This window comes from Hesperophylax consimilis, chromosome 11, assembly GCF_061612785.1.
Source record: "Hesperophylax consimilis isolate HC1 chromosome 11, BYU_Hcon_1.0, whole genome shotgun sequence".
NCBI classification, from domain to species: Eukaryota; Metazoa; Arthropoda; class Insecta; order Trichoptera; family Limnephilidae; genus Hesperophylax; species Hesperophylax consimilis.
The window spans coordinates 2,260,604-2,278,889 of NC_142846.1; the positions used below are offsets into that span (position 1 = coordinate 2,260,604).

Consider the following 18,286-nt stretch of genomic DNA (forward strand, 5'->3'; position numbering starts at 1 on the left):
CCACACTTATAGCGCGTTATCTTTTTACGTGTGTCGGGTCTGTGTGGGATTGTATGGCGAGCGCTATTGTGCTTTATATTATCTGTTGATGTGAGCTTTGCGTGTGGCAGCAGCTTTACGCGCCTGTCTAAAATCTAGGGAGTTCTATTCATTCTCGAGCATTTCTAGGGATTTTTATTTTTTGACCTAGCAACGCTCAGCGACAAACGCTTGTTTCTTGTTTGGCTGAAAAAAACAATAAATTTTGTCAGTCACGCGAAGTTTTTACTGCTGCTAGGACGCGTTACAATTATTGGTAAGTTCTTTGTTGTGTTGGGTGCGGAATTATTATGTTTTTTGTACTTGCGAATAAATTAAATTAATTTGACAGCAGCAGTTTTTATCTTTGTCGTTAAAAGAATATCTGATAATTATTTCAGACAAAATACTGCTCTCATCTATCCGTTTTTAATTAAATGATTACAATACCTTACAAAGAACGGTTAGTTGCGTCATTATTTTTTATTATTGTGGTATGAAGAACTCCGTTATAATTCTCGTGCAACCTTTTTTGTGTCGATTAAGTGGTACGGGCATTCATTTTATTAATAATATGTCCAACCGAACTCAAATAATTTATTAACTCCCCGCGACATCGAAATGTTATGTTTATTAGGAAGGTCGCCTTTGTTGTCTCATGTAAAAAATGTTTTTGTAATAGATTCGTACCTATTGCTCAAGGTTAGAATTCGTGTGTTTATTTATGCTGAAATATTTATAAACCTAGTGCCTTCTTGACAAAGGTTTTATGGGTAAAATAAATATTTTTTAAATATGTTTTCTTATTATATTATGATAGATGTAGAGCAATTATTTAGCTGAACTATCACCGCGGTAGAGTTAGTTAATTATTTCAATTAAAATAAACTGCATTTATTTTGTAATTAAAATTATTAATGTAAAAAACAACCAGTCCTGTTGGAATAAAATCATAATTAAATAAAGATTAATAAAATTGGCATTTGAAAAACGTCATCTCTTTTGCTCATAAATGTTTTTTTCGGGTATTATTAATTCTGATTTCTTATTTCCTAAATAAATATTTTTACCTACCTACTGCGATTAGCCTGAACTGTAGCTGTTTTTTTCTGATGGTCAAAACAAATTTCGCATCATGCTGGAATTTTCCTTGTATAATTTATTAGTAAAACAATAGATTTCTCTTTCACATATCAACATCATTTCATTGCTGTTTCCATTGTTTTTGGTTAAGAATCTTAAGTTCTAAAAGTGGTTCTCCACGGTCAATATTACCATGAACATTGAACCAAATGTTTGCGCAAACATTGACAGACATTGGGGAAGGGCTGTATTTTTTTTGTTTTCCATGGCCGATAGAAAACAAACAACTTTGTTGCCCTGACCCAATGTTTTTTCCTGATATTTTGAAAACCTTTGGTCGCTGGAGACCTGACTTATTAATTAACTGAAGTCTGATAGTCCAGACTTTTTAAAAATTAATAGGGAAATAACATTATTTTATAAAACTGTTCTAATATGAATTTTTTTTTCAGATAAAAAATGAAGTTCCTCTTTTTGTTGTTTGGACTGTTTGCGGCCGCACAGTGCGTGTCCTTCGTAGATCTGATTAAGGAAGAGTGGGGAGCCTTCAAGGTATTTACGTCACATTAAAAATATATTATGCAGGTCATTATTCTGGGGGTCAGTGGTCAGTGTCAATAAGGAAGGTCATTTATGTTGAAATTGGCATTTGATTGCCCCAATGTTTGGTTGCAATGAACCTAGATGGAAATTAGCAGATGACTATTCCCTATTTCGCAGCAAAGTATTCTAATCTCCATTGTTATCATAATACTGGTCATTAGAATATCTCCTGAACTTTGCCATTCATATAATGTATTTGAATGTAATAGTTTATTTTGTTTGTTTGTGTTTGTATTGCTTATCTGGAGAGGGGAGTTTGAACAACAGTCCCTGTAAACACAGACTTATGACAAACAATCTAACGAAACCCGGGTCAGGTCAAAGTGTGCTAGTAAAGATAGTATTTTTTTGTCGCAAATAAAAATAATGTCAATATTGCGTATGATTTTAAATTATTTTTTGTTATTATCAAATTAGCCTAAATAAGACCCAAGGTTATCGTAAACGAATAAGTTGTTATGGCAATTTCTTTCTGCAAAATTTCTGTAAAAACTAGTTGGTTTGACGAGAGTCTGTAAAATAACTATTTAACCACTCAGGCCTCTGACATATTGACGATTTTGTTTATTAAAGACGCTACCAGAATGTTGGAGAATTCAAGTGTATTTCCCCTTTACTTAATGTATCTGAAAACTAAAAACTGTTTTTGAAAGGCGATGAAATAAACATTAAAATTTTATTGTCAGAAATAAGCATATAATTTTGGAAATATTAAAATTTTGAATGCAAACATAGAAATGTTTGAAAAAATGGCTCAACTTGTGCTAAACACTGATTACGAAAAAAACATTTTTTTTTAGAAAAATGTATTATAAACATGATGGTCACCTCACTTTGTTGTTGTTTCATATAATAATAATTAATTTTTAGAAATTCAGTCCGAATCTTCCGTCTCATTGAGGTGGACATTTTTATTCTTCTGTAGTTAACTTCTAGTTTTGAATATAAAGTGGTGTTTTCCTTTCTAATATATCTCATTATTACTAAGGGAGACGCAACGATTTTTATGAGACCATATGAACTGTTCAGAAAAGCGCAACAAATTGACTCTACGTAATAATAATAAGAATTTATTCCATATCTGTTCACAAAACCTAATAAATTAATCTGGGGGGTTAAGCACATATAATAATAATAATATTTGAATGATTTATATAGTGCAATTTTTGTGCAAAATCACCTCAAGGGCACTATACGCACTTTAGAGTTCAATTATTATTTTAACTGACTCTGCCGTTAGTTTAGTAGTATAAAAAGTGCAAAATATTACTTCCATTTCATCAGGAGTTGCATGGAAAGTTGAGTTAGACGAAGCAGTCATATAATCTCATTGTATTTTAACCTAAAAAAAAACAAATAAATTTAATTGGTTGATGATTCACTATACCAATTTAGTCCTCAGCATCAATTTGAGGATGTGATGAGACTGCTGAGTTTTTATTTCGTACTAGCTGTACCCCGCCACGCATTGCTGTGTCTCAGTACTTCTGCAGGTAGAGAAATAATAGCTCATTTTGCTTTTACGTCCGACATGGTGCTGTTTTTTAAAAAAGCATGTTTTTACCTCTCACAGTTGACATCTATATAATATAGATATATAAAAACACACTTATTCTAATGCAACGTTTTGTCAAAATTTCTAAACAATCCGTAAAGAACTTTCGAAGATTTAAGATTTTGAGCAAGCGAACATTTACATTTTTATCTTTATAAAAATAAATTTAACCTCTTGTTCTCCACTTGTAGATACTATTAAAAAAATGATTTCTCTGGATATAACTAGCAATTCTGGGGATTACTTATGGTGGATTATATACTATTTTCATAAACATACGAGCACATTATCTGGTTTAAGTCAGTACAATTTACAAAACATCTTTTTGCAAAAAACAAGTAAGTTATTACGAAAATAGAATTTTGCTGCGGCACACCAAGAGTCAAGGATATGCCGGCGAACATGACTGATTAATCATCCTCGTAAGGGGGTATTTCAATGGCTCCATGACAAAACAAAACATTGTCAAAACAGAACATTTTTGAAATGTGATCTAAAAAAGTTATGAAAAGTGATAAAAAAAACAAAAATCTAACCTAACCTAATTTTTGTTCACTTTTCATGACTTGAATACCACCAACACAATGAAGAATCTATTTATAATAATAGGTGTAATCATGATCAGCAATCTTTTCAATGAAGAGATATTTTTCTCTTGTACAAAACATGACTAGTTGCAGAAGTTGGGTCATGTGATCCAACCAAACCGGTTATGCTAAACTGTTTTTCAAAGCTAAAGCTATTGACTTGTTTTTTTGCTGAATTTTAGGAGATAATTTGTTTACTGCCAGGATCTCACGTGCCAAATGGTTGTTTACAAATTATCATGTAGTCGACAACTAGAGTTTGGTTTTATATGTTTATTTAAGTGATAATGTATCACAAAATAATATTTATAATTGGTTATTCTCAATGTGTTTAATAAAACTCATTTCGCCACAGTCAACGTTATACAATTAAAAGGATATTATTTTTACATAAGAAAATAAATTTTAAAGGGAGTTCGATGAAGGTGTACATAGATTTTAAAACAGACTAGACAGACTCAACACAGTTAATTGAAAAATATTTCATTTGTTCGGTCTGTTTGTTTGCTTTTTTGAATAGCTCGTTTGGTCCCATGGAAGTTATTGTATCGCCCTTACTTTTATGGTGAAAAATATTAATGTTTTCAGAAAGAAAAAAACACGACGCTACATATTTAAATATAGAAGTTAATTAACCACAGAAAAATTAAAATGCACACCTGTATGAAACCAAAGGTTCCGACCGCAATTTGAGATAAATTTATGAAACTTTGTGAATTTTTTATTAATTATTTTTGTATAAAACAATATAAAAGTGAGGCAACAGTAATGTTTATAATACATTTGCCTATTAAAATATGTTTTTTTTTTTGTTGTTATTTTAGTTAATTTTTATAAGAACAAACGTGCAACAAAGTTGAACCGTTTTTAAAACTTTTTTATGTTTGCATCAAAAATTTTAGTATTTCAAAAATAATATATTTACTTCAAATTATACATTTACTTCAAATTATACATTTACTTCAAATTATACATTTTGAAAGCGTATTTCATCACCTTTCAAACGCAATTTTCAGTTTTTGGATACATGCAGAAATGTTGAATTTATTTGGATTTTATTGCAATGCAAAAATTTAAAATGCACAAATTCCCCCCTGCCATTTGACAGCGTCGTTAAGAAACGTAGCAGAAAATATGGCAGAGGCCTGAAGGGTTAAGAAAGATATACAGAAGTTAGAGAGTTCCAAAGAAAGATTGTGTCGCTGGTTAGTAAAAGTGCTGAGGAAATATCTTTTAAAAGCTTTTGCCAATGTTTTTTTTTTTGTTTGATGACGATAAGTGTATTTGATTTTGTGATAGTGTTTTGCGCTGGTGTATGTCGGAATTAAAGGCTGGTTTGGTGTTTGTGTGTGAGGAGTATTGAATTATTTGTAGAATGGCAGTTGTGATGTTATATTTTGGCAGAATCGTAAAAGGAAGTATTTGTGACTATTTATATTATTATTATTACAAATTATATATTTGAAATTACAAGTATATTACCTACTTTTATAAATCGCTAGAAAATGTTTTACACCACTGCCAACCGGTATGCTTTGAGTATGTTTGTAATTATGTTTTGTGTATTATTGTGAAAACTATAATTGCAGAATGTACTGTAGCCTGAGCCCAAATAAGTATTTGCTGGTTGAACTCCTTTATACAATATACAATTTACTTATCGTATACTAATACCTACCTGTGTTTTGCCTACTTACGTCTTTCATGCTCAGCTTATTATTTTATTTACTATGTTATACTTCTTATGATGCTATATACTTGTTATAATGCTCCTGTATGATTTACCTTGCATGTAAAAGCCGTCAAGGCGAGAACAAACAAATAAATAAATAAATAAATTTTGTCATGTATCACATTTAGCCATTCACATGTAATTTTGTAATTGTTAACATACCTACTAGTTTATCTCTCTTTTATTGCAATGAATTAACTCTACCTTAACTTATCTATTCACCTACCTACCTTTCATATTATGTTTACTTTCATTTTTATTTTTATAGTCTATCTTTTTCCATTTAAAAATGTTTCTGTATGTTATGTTATGTAAAAGCTTGTTATGTAAAAAACTTGTTATGTAAAAGCCCACCAGGGCGTTGAAATTAATAAATAAATAAATTATAAGACTATACTTTACTGTAATATCAAACGGCTGACAGTTCACAATGAAATGTTAACACCAACACCTTAAATATGGTAGCGAAGCGTGGAACTAACTGGCAGAAGAAGGATGAAAGTAGACCGAGGTGTGTGTTCGATTTAGATTTTTAGTGATAGATCGTTAGGGAATCCGATTCAATTCAACTCTTTATGATAATTATTTAAAAAAATAAAACAAAAGGATAAATCATTTTGATGGGCTTAAAGTTAAATTACAAATGACAGATCTACATTGGAACACAAATTTGTCATATGCAAATTAAAATTTCTATCTTTTGGTCAGTATTGTAATTGTCACATGTCTACGGCTGATTTGACATTGATATGAATGTGTTTGAAATTGTATCGGGTATACAGAATTTCCATAATCTACATTATGTTGAATAAGTTGAGTGGGGCGTTGTGTGTGAAGTATCTGATATCACAACAGATTAAATTTCAACAGACTTGTTAGGCGATAATGTGTTTATTGAAATGCATATTTACAAATGATTATAACTGCACTCAAATTTTGCAATCAATAATATTTAAGCAAAAAATAAAATCTTTTGAAGCTTTCGATTCTAAATAGTGTTCTTTTCGGGGGTGCAAGAGAAAATTTAGATAGCAAACATTTCTACTTGTTCTCAACAATTAAGCAAGTTAAGAATATAAGGCGAAGGTTAGTGCTAAATCACTATTTTAATTAATCTTTATAGCGAATTGGTGTACATTATGATTACCAAAAAATATGCTTTCGATAAATTAAAGGTTTTCCTATCGTTTCGCTTGAGTAGAATACAAATAAAATAATAAATGACTCAATAAAAAATATAAATGTAAACTACTAAAAAATATTTTTTTTCAACTTTAAAAATACGGTATTATAGCTAAGATTATCTGCGACAGTTTCACTTGATTAACTTTTTTGCTTTCTTATAAAATTATTTACAAAATAAATAAAAACCAGTTTTGTGCTTGAAACCGAACGTTTCTAGACTCCGTTTGTTAAGCGATTTTTAATGCCTATTACCTAATTTATTACATATAAGGAATACCAAGAATATACATATTTTTGGCTTGTAGCTTCCTCTTAACAACCATTGCATTTGCAGGCGTCACTAAAGAAATAAACCAATAGAACTGAGTTCATATTGAAATTCTTCCTTGATTCTCGCGTACCTACCTATTTATATGAATCTATTGTATTTCAATAAAATGTTACCTTTTTAGTACTACTTGGTTAGTTTTCTCTTCGTTTTTAAATATAATTACGCTATGTTGCACTACTATCCAACTTAAATGTATGTATACAGATTATAATTATATATGTATATAGATTATAATCTAATGTAAAAGTTAAGTATTCTGCTGCATTCTTAATACGCATAGATTATTGAAATAACTTTTCGTTTTAGTTTAATTACTACAAGAAATAACTATTCACACCGGTGGAGAGGCAAAATAATGTATATGTGTTGTAATTTTATGTACGCATAATTTTACATTTTTAGTTGACACCATGTTGTATTTTATTCGCATGACAGTAGACATGCTGCCAACCATAAACACCATACTAACAATCTTAAACATGGCGTCAATTCTAATGACAAATTACGCCTATAAAAGTTTTTACCAAATCTGAATTGCATGTTTTTCCACTCAACGTAAATAGTTTAGTTTAGTAGTAGTATTAGTCGCTCTTGTGTTCTTATTTTTATATTTGGCTAATTCTAATTATTGTGACATAAATTTAAATTGTTTGGTGTATTGCAGGTCCAGCACAGTAAGAAGTATGACAGCGATACGGAGGAGAAGTTCAGGATGAAGATCTTCATGGAGAACAGGCACAAGATCGCCAAGCACAACCAGAAGTACGGAATGGGTTTGGTGCCCTTCAACCAGGCCATCAACAAGTACGGGGACATGCTCCACAGCGAGTTCATCGCCACTTTCAACGGCTTCAACAAGACCAGGTACTTCCTACTTTATATGCACCTATTCCTAACTATCCAACCATCAATCATCATAATAACCTGTTTACTTTTAAGGCGATGCCATACGTAGTAATGCAAAATCATGTGTTTTTGGTTTGAAAATTTGGTCGCCTAGAAATGTTTCAGATGCTTTAATTAAATACTGCGAGTAGAATACATCTTGGCCTTTGAAAAAATCGAGTATTTTTTAGATAAGTCTTTTTATAAGCCCAGAAAAAAATAATGTATAAGGCCTATAAAAACTGCTTTAAAGTTCAAAATCTCCTACTTACGTACCCATTTTCGGTTATGATTTTATTGTGTAATGTGGCAAATTAAGTCATCTATAAAATGATCGAAAAAAAAATTTAATATTTATGCCTGAACATGCACAAAATAAAATAAAAGGCACTTTTTGGCCATGTTTTTTTCTTGCATAAATCAAAACAGGCGGATGGTGTTAAGCGGGAATTTAAACCTTATCGCCATCTACGTAAGGGTTGTTATTGATAGCGGCTCAATTTAAAATATTACACGACGTAGTGCATCGCCTTAACATACAATCTTTCAACTTTTTTCTGCATTAATATTGGTGCCATAATGTCATCAGTCGAGCGAGACGTTTGAGATTGAAAGAACTGATTATTTTATTGATAAAGGCACATTTTTAATAAATTGGTATGTCCAGTTATTTAGCAGAAAGTGTCATTTTTTTGACATTTGATAGGTTGACATTAGTTTTTCTTTAATTTGGAATAGCTTTTGTCACTTTTTATTATATACAAATTACGTATTCTCTTCTTCTTCAATGGCGCTACAGCCCATTTCGAGCCTTGGCCTCCTTTAACATGAGCCTCCACCGCCCTCTGTCCTCGGCCGTCGTCTTCCAATCTGCAACATGGAGTATTACGTATTCTCTTACGGTCTTACTAATCTAATTAGATTCTTACACACTTGTTCAACGTTGGTGTGGAAAAGCCAGCCTTGAGCCTGGTTTAAGACCGTTTTAAACAAACGCCATGGTAATAAGTCAAGTTCTTCACTTATGATTTAAGATTTTCACGGCCAAAAGTATTTTTGTTATTTGTTATTGGGGTGTTATGCCGTGTTGCGCTAACTCCTTGTTTAGCCAACGTTTCGGACAGCATTGCAGTGTCCATCATCAGGGCAGATGTGTTATCTCGAAACGTTGGATAAAGAAGGAGTTAGCGCAACACGGCATAACACCCCAAAAACAAATAACAAAAAAAAGTTCTTCACTGTACCGAAGTTAAGCGCCGCATAATATTTACACAGCGTTTATAAGTAAGGGTGTTAACATATCATAATTTTGTTTTTCAAATTAAAATAGGTTATAAAATTACTACTTACAATCATAATAATTGGACGGATTATATGCATCGACGAGTTAATCGTATTACAGTAATGATGCAATATAATACATGTATTGTGCATATTACTCGGCCACTTTCCAGTAGGTACACTGCTACTACATTATTTTTAACTAACAGAAAACCTTGATTATGGTTTATAACGTCTGTAAAATTCCAAGTATTGTGTTTTCTTAGCAAAGTATTTATTTAATGCAAACGTCAACATACGGTCAATGGGATCAATCGGCTGATACGTGTCACTACTGACGGCCTAATAATTTAAAATTATAATAAAGAGGTTACGTCGTCATTGCTTTATCATAATTTATTAAGTGTGTCGACTATTTTTTTACGTCTTTATCACACTTCTCGTCCAGTCACATGTTTCACCTATTAACATTGCAGATATCTTTTAACCTAGATCTTGATGGTCAGATGAATGATCCTTGAATTATTTTGAATGCCATAATAATAATATTGTCGGCTCAGACTTGAATTGGTAGCGCTACACGTTTGAAAAACCTCGGCAACCATTCGCAAATTTAAATGTGTGGTGCAGGAGTTTGGCTTGGCTTGCGTAGACTTGTAAGCGCTTGCCGCTGTCACCGGTGTCGGTATTTTATGCGGCAAAGCTTGCGAGGCGTTTATACGTTCGTTAGTAGAACTTCCGAACTGGCGACGGACGGACGCCGTTTTCGCTCTGTGCATTTTGTTGTAAATTTTATTAGGACAGAAAACACAATATAATATTGTTATTATGTCTATTATTATTTTTTCACATAATTTTAGAGCACTAATGTAATTTATTAAGAACGGGTTGTTTCGGAGAATTTGAACAATTCATCAAATTTCAACGTTCATTTTCAAGTTCTGTGAAAGATTTTTTCAAGTTCTGTTTTTATTTCAGTTTTGTCAAGCAACTAGCCTACAATGATATAATAACAGAACTTGAATAGGACTTTCACAGAACCCGAAAATGAATGTTGAAATTTGATGAATTGTTCAAATTCTCCGAAACAACCCGTCCTAAGACTTGTTTTGTGTAAAAACCCTTCAAAAGGCTTTCAATAAATAATGAATATTTTGTTAAGTAATAATTTATCATTTATTGCAGTTGAAAATAACAAAAAAAATATTTTTAAATTTATTTTCCTTTTGTTTTGTTTCACGTTAACATAAAAATAGGTTAAAGTAAACGTAATAGCCTATGTATTTACATCGACATCCGCCATACTTGTATACTCCGAACATACCGGCGCACTAGCAAGCTTGTATATGTCGACGTTTGACTTGCCAAGCATTTGGACAAGCAACTTGTGATGAGCGTGTAGACGTAGTATAAGAGAATTAAATGGCTTCTGTTGTCATTGAAGCTGTCCACTAACAAATATAGATTATTGATTTTAATTTAATTTAATAGCATTTTTTTGCTAAAGGATTACTTCGTGAGTGATGCATTCTGACTACGGTACATTTTATAATATAAATCAAACATTATTTTACTATTCTATTCAACTAATACTTTGTGGTTGTTCATTCAAAATAAATTATTTCACTTAGGACGGTTTGTTTCGGAGAACTTGAACAATTCTTCAAATTTAATTTTCAAGTTCTGTGAAAGATATTTTTAAGATCTGTTTTTATTTCAGTTCTGTCAAGCAACTAGCCTATAATGATATAATAACAGAATTTGAACAGGACTTTCACAGAACCCGTAAATGAACGTTGAAATTTGATGAATTGTTCAAATTCTCCGAAACAACCCGTCCTTAGTAAACACATTGCCTTTTTTGCTAATTTCTTGGCAAAACAAGGAGCATCTAAACCTATTGTTACCCTCGTAAACCACATTCCCCTATCTGACATCCTCAAAGATAGATCCCGCAGTGTTTGGGCACTGAGTATTGGCACATTGCTAGTCAACCCAAGGGAGCCTGCTATGTCTCTCAATACAAAGACTCCCATCAAAACCGTGATTTCAACAATTCCCCCATTTTTCTAAAAAAAGTAATTTTCTCACTTATTCGTATGAGAATTGGACATTGTTCTGTTCCTTCTCACCTTTTCAAATATGCTTTCTGTGGTCTTGAAATTGCCTGCCCTTAATTCAACATCTCATCTCAACTCGACTCCAATCTTCCATATAATTTGAAATTTTTCCATTTAAATACAATTGATATATTATGTATAAATTCACCTTCCCTGTTGCCATAATTTGAAATGATTGCCTAGAAAAACACCCTTGAAGGATTAATCACAGAAATATAAATATTTAGAGTATTTTACTAAAGTGAAATTTAAACATTCTTTGTTTATTAGCTGAACTTGTATAAAATTAGAAGATTTTATGCACAAAAATAATTGCAACAATTATCATGTTAGTTATCTCACTACATATTTTAATTTCCGGTACAAAATTTTTGTAAAATTTAAAAAAAATATTTCACTTGTTACTTTTTAATTGATGAATTACTATGTACCCACTAATTAAAATTAATTTAAGTTGTTTTGGACTTGTGCTCTTTACCTAGTATGATAGATATTATTGTTTATTGTCTCGTGAAAAGATGTTTAAGGTTTCTTCAATTTACAAACTCAGTCACTTTGACCTTTATGTTAACATTCAATATATTGTTATTACATAGTGCTATGTGTGTAAGAGAATAACTAATCATATGTTTGTATTGATAATTGATTTCCTGATACAAACACTGCTTTTCACTCTCTGTTATGCTTGCTGTGATTTACTGTCTCTTTCTATCATTAAATATTGTTATGTATTTTGTGATTCAAGTTGCAGCTGACCAGCTTCTCCTGCATATAAAGTTATAATTAGTTATCAGCTTAGTTTAATGACACAGCAATATTCAAAGAACATGTGTGTCGTAGAATAACAAAGAAATGATGCATAAACATTGTTTAATTCTGTTATCAACCAGATTATCAAAGTCTAACTTCTGTTACCAGTAACTTCCTTTCTAACAAAGAGCTAAAGCGGTCATCCGTGAATAATATTGTAATTAATACGAGGAAAATAAAAATCGTAGATAAGCAAAAGTAAATGGAATCCATGACTCTTTAACACGTGTTATGCGTTGTGTTATTGATTATTTATACATACCCATTGTTAATCATTATATTGTACTATTATGAACAATAAAATATAGATACTTAACCTCGCCACATGGCTACGTTTAACAACTGACTTTAGCTTTGTTCACTTTGAACTGCCATACATATTAACATTGCGGACCATGCGCACGCTACGCACGGCTGCGTTGGTAAGTGATATCAGAAACACGAGCATGGGTTGCAGCAGATTTGCCAGCCGAGCGAAGCTGTAGGCACGTTGCTGGTCCACGTCAGCCGTGTTTCTCTACCCTGTTCACCCGCTAATAAAGACATATTGAAATATTGTCACTAAATACAGAAATATTTTCACTAATGAGTCAAATTTGCCTTCAGATTCATCATGAACTATTACGCAAAAATATTTGTACTTTCTAAGACTGCCGAGATGAAAATGGGCACTGTCGTGGCGTAGGTCAGCTAGCTATGTGTAGCCGCATCACTGTATCAAGCGACGTAGCTATTGTGTCAATCGTGATTGTACAGCATCATGCACAGCTATCTGTGGCGGCCTTAATTGTTGTTTTACTGAGGTTTAGAGACAGGTTTTTTCACATTGAACGAAACATCTTTGTGAAAAATAAATTACCAATAATTGTTTTGCTTTCTACACAAATATAATGAAACCAGTTTTGCTACACAATTCACCACATGTTAATGGGAAGATGGCTCTGCAGAATAAGGAGATATAGTCACATTCCTAACCCTGATCCAGTCTGAGTGCGTTTATGACGCCTCCTTGTCAATAATAAATAATGTAAGTGTTGTCATTCCTTTGTCTAGCCCGAAGAACTTGAAGGCGTTGCGCAAGAAGTCGGTGGGGAAGGGCGCCACCTTTATCTCACCGGCCAACGTGAACATCCCCGACAGCGTCGATTGGAGGACTAAAGGTGCCGTGACGGAAGTTAAAAACCAGGGCCAGTGCGGATCTTGCTGGTCATTCAGTACAGTGAGTAACTCTTTGTATACATTGTGTATATAACGTGGGTGCCACAACCTTTGCAAAGTCCTGGATTCCTCTAGGAAATGCCTCCGCTCATCTGGGCTCCTGCTCCGGTGGTTGCCTCCACACCATTCAGACATATAAGTTAACATTCCTTCTTCCAGCAGGTTTGTTTATTATAGAGAAGCCTCTTTGGTGGTTGTTACACATATTTTATTATCTGAAACTGAATATATTATAAAATATAATAATATAAAACTGATGTATATTTCCAGCTTCAAATGAACTTTTACTAAAATAATTTATGATATAATTGGGGGAAAGTGAATGTAGGATAAAACAAGGAATGAAAAGGAAAAAATAATCCAGAAAATCTCATTTCCATGCACAAGATTTGGACACGTGGACATTACCACAATAAACTTGCACCAGTTTTATATCTTCAATGAATCGTGATCAAAATGAACAATGAACACAATTACAAAACCAATATTTTCCATCACAACGAACTAATCAACTAACATTTAAAATAATTCTATTCTTTCTTCTACCTGAAAACTCGATTGAATTGAACAATTGAACTCGATTTTTCACAGTTAATTTGTTCTTCTATTCCAAGTGAAGTGTTGGTTAGGGATGTAAGAACTAGGATAAATTACTTGACAGTACACAACATAATTTATAAATTCAACAGTGGTTCTCCCGTTCAATCTTGCTTTAATAATAATTTAAAATATAATTGATAACAAAGAATAAAGCGGCACCACTGTAATCTACCAATTTTTTCCCTGTGCCAGCGCCTCATTGTTATTATCATTTTTATATGATTCATTAACAATAATAAAAACACATTCATTTACGGTTTACCTTTTTATTTGAATTCATTTACAAATAGAGAACATGCAAACACATTGATTTTGTCTATGGATAAGAAATATTACCTAGGTAGGTTGGTACCACAGACATAGGAATTAATAGACGAGAAGATAAAGGCGAGGGGTAAAATCAACTGTTGAAGAACGAAGGGAGTGAAGATGACTGTGATTCGTCAATAAATCAATCTGACAGTAAATAGGCATCTCGCATTATAATATCACCATTTACTTCTTAAAAGTAAAATCTGCTTTGAATGAATAGACATTTTTACATGGGAGCGCAAATTACTCGCCACGTTATGAACAAATTTGCGAAGTCCAAATTCGGCAAAGTAAGGCAGCTTCTATATTCAGAGTCGTAGTTAGTTTCAGAGTATTTAGTTAAGACACTTTTATAAATGTTCATAATTTACTTCCCAGCAACCAACCAGCTTTGTGTTTCGCGTCCAGACGTTTCTCGATGTGATAGTACCAACTGATTCATATTATACGATGTGAATATGCTTAAAATAAAATAAAATAATGCTTATATATGGAATGTAATACGACAATTGGGTTTATTCTCTTTTTTCGCATCTATTTTTACCAGTTTTCATAGTACAAGTAAACATTTTGCCGTGTTATTTCGTAAAATGAACCGATGATGCCTCGACCATAGTTCGCACAAGAATGATGACGTCACGTTTTCAAATATCACTTGAGGCCGTACGCGAGCCCAGCCGGCTCAATGGAACCGGTATGGGGAGTGGGGATAATACGCTTTTAATCACTTAGGGCAGGTCTACTAATATTCATATGTCTATGGTTGGTACCCAATTTTATTAATTTATTTATTCATTTGTCAGACTGGAGCATTGGAAGGTCAGCATTTCCGCAAGACCGGAGTCCTCGTCTCCTTGTCAGAGCAGAACCTGGTGGACTGTTCCGTTAGCTACGGAAACAATGGCTGCAATGGAGGACTGATGGACAATGCCTTCCAGTACGTCAAGGACAATGGAGGCATCGATACTGAGAACACCTATCCCTATGAAGGTGAAGATGATAAATGCAGGTATGTAATTTACATCAACATCGTTACATAATTATAAGATTCTATAGTCAATTTATAAAACAAAAATTGAAGTCCATTCAACATTGGGTTTCTATTCCATAGAAAAGCCTGTTCTCACCGATCTAATATCATAAATTCTATGAAATAGATCATATCCCGGCTTCAAGCAAAACTTCCTAGATCACTGTGATCTAGAAGGTTTTGCTTCAAGCCAGGATCTCACCTGATATATTCTTTGATTCTATTTCATAGAATCTATGAAATAGATACATCAGAAAATGCTTTTCTATGGAATAGAATCGCAAAGATTAATGTAATTCAACTTTTGTTCTACAAACTGACTATAGAGACTCATAGGTGAGAATGCGCCATTAGGGAAGTGTAGAATATTGCAATAAATAATCTGCACATAAATAGGTAACCACAAAATTTTCCTTCTTATTTTTTACTGAATAAAATTGGCATTTAAAAAAATATTGTCTTTTTTGCGAATGAAGTGAAATTGCTTGCAGCATTATGGCTTGTTGTGTAACAGTGATTTCACGCTTCGAATACTTTATTATCATCGTCCTGTCCCCAACCAGTTACATTACAGAACTGAAAGACAATAATATTAAAAAAATGAGTCCTTGAAACTTCAATAAATCATTATTAATGTTTATACACACAAATAATGTTGTTTTTCACTGTGTTCTGTAAATTATCCTAAAACATCTCATATGAACCAGTCTTTAGTATTTTACTGGCAGTATCACGATGTCAATACTGGTTCAAGTCATTGACTGGTTAATTTAATTTTTGAATTTACATCCAGGTATAATCCCAAGAACTCTGGAGCTACCGATGCCGGCTTTGTGGACATTCCGGTGGGCGATGAGGACAAGCTGAAGGAGGCGCTGGCCACCGTGGGCCCCGTGTCAGTGGCCATCGATGCTTCGCAAGAGACCTTCCAGTTCTACCACGACGGCATCTACTTCGATCCCCAGTGCAGCTCCACCAACCTCGACCATGGAGTGAGTACCCCAGACCGTTGTCAAATATTGGCTGATAAATTAAACATGTGTAATTCAGAGGACTTAATTTATTTTAGTAGGTTTCGGGAATATCTGGTGGGGATCGTCACCATTGTCCCACTGTGAAGAACACTTCCAAATAGAAACAAATCTAAATGATTAGCTTTTCACTATACAGGGTGTATCGGCAGGTACCCGACAAACTTTAACCAGCTATTCCTTGGCACATTTGGAGTAAAAAATGTTATGGGCACTTTGCTGTCTGGTAAGATTTTTTTTTTATAAAAAAATTATTATAAATATTTTCACCACATGTCACCAATGTTTTATCCTTTGCCAAAGTTTCAAAACCCGTCTGGCAATATTTTGTTCAAGTTTCGTTGAATAATGTACGTACGTACCTACGTTGGCGCGCTTTTACAATCACAACGAAATGGCATGGCACCATTCGTCTCATTTTTAACTATTATTATTTAGTGTGTACGAAAGAGCGAGGACACTTTTTGACACACTTGCTAATAACGGCTGTTGAATACGAGAAACAATGCAAATGACAGTGACGTAGTGTGGATTTTTTAATTTATTTTTTGTTTTTAATGGAAAAAAAATCTTACCGGACAGCAAAGTGCCCATAACATTTTTTACTCCAAATGTGCTTAGGAATAGCTGGTTAAAGTTTGTCGGGTACTTGCCGATACACCCTGTATAGAGGGTTCCTAACGGAAGAAACTTGAAAATTACAAAAGGAATATCTATAATCTCTTGCCACAGTGTCGGTTTGTAATTATACAATACAGCAATGTTCTCTAATATTTATTTTAATTTATCTACAGGTGCTTGCTGTAGGCTACGGAACTGATGAATCTGGCGGCGATTACTATATCGTGAAGAACTCCTGGGGAGAGCAATGGGGCGGCAAAGGTTACATCAAGATGGCCAGGAACAAGGAGAACCACTGTGGCATCGCATCCTCTGCTTCCTATCCTCTTGTTTAACAACAATTACTTTAACATTCCCAAATCCTGACTTCACTCAGCAGAGAACCCTTTATACCAATATAAATATAATAATGTAACAAAATTAATTTGGTCACAAGTGCATATCATTTTGATTGTCCTTATAAAATGATAGCAATAAAGTTATAATTATTACATTTTTGGGAATTATGTATTGAAGCCAATATTTCTATTCTTACCGTTAACAATTTGACAGGTCACAACAATACATCTAAAGATAACCTGTTTGAACTAAAATGTGATAAAAACTAATGTTAAGTCGCAGCGAAGAAAACTCTGTAACGAACAGTGCAAACTTAATAACCCGATTTGTTTATTTTAAAAATTATGCAAGTTTTGTGATTTTTAGTAATTTCGGTGTTTATTAAGTTAATGTTGTGATGTTAAGAGTAGATTATAGAAATTGTATTATTGAAATTCTTTTGGCATTTGACCTTTATCATACTTTTATACCATTTATTATTTTATTTGAATTCTACAGCCAAAGAATCAATAATAGTATCAATGTTTATGTAATATTATTAACAATGGTGGTGTACAGTATATGAATTGTAACATGATCCAATCTAAACACCTTTCTGTAATATTTTATTTGAAAACCAATAAAAAAATATGTTTAATTTTGCGACTTATTTACAAAAATACATAAATATGTACTCTCTATTCGTTTACTGTAGGGATTTCTGCAAAGGGAGGAAAAATATATCTAACTAGCAACTACGAATACAACATTTGGGCAAAAAGCTTTCTATACTATGGTACTAAACTATACAGCAAAATCCCACTCTCATTCAAAACTCGCAACAATATTATAACATTTAAATCTCAAATAAAAAGCTCGATACAAAACATACGGAGTTCAGAAATACAAAATATACTGACACCAAATACAGAATGAAACTGAAACCACTCAACTCGACAAAAAACA

At 32.9% G+C, this 18,286-nt stretch overlaps 1 protein-coding gene across 1 annotated transcript; it reads left to right on the forward strand.

The window, feature by feature from the left end:
• The first annotated feature begins 235 nt into the window (after positions 1–235).
• Positions 236–17,978, forward strand: CtsL1 (cathepsin L). Its single transcript, XM_089637202.1, has 7 exons — positions 236–295; positions 1,554–1,653; positions 7,759–7,958; positions 13,244–13,409; positions 15,124–15,329; positions 16,144–16,342; positions 17,176–17,978. The coding sequence occupies exons 2-7, from the start codon at positions 1,561–1,563 to the stop codon at positions 17,335–17,337; spliced, it is 1,026 nt and encodes a 341-aa protein (XP_089493328.1). The 5' UTR covers positions 236–295; positions 1,554–1,560; the 3' UTR covers positions 17,338–17,978.
• The last annotated feature ends 308 nt before the right edge of the window (positions 17,979–18,286 follow it).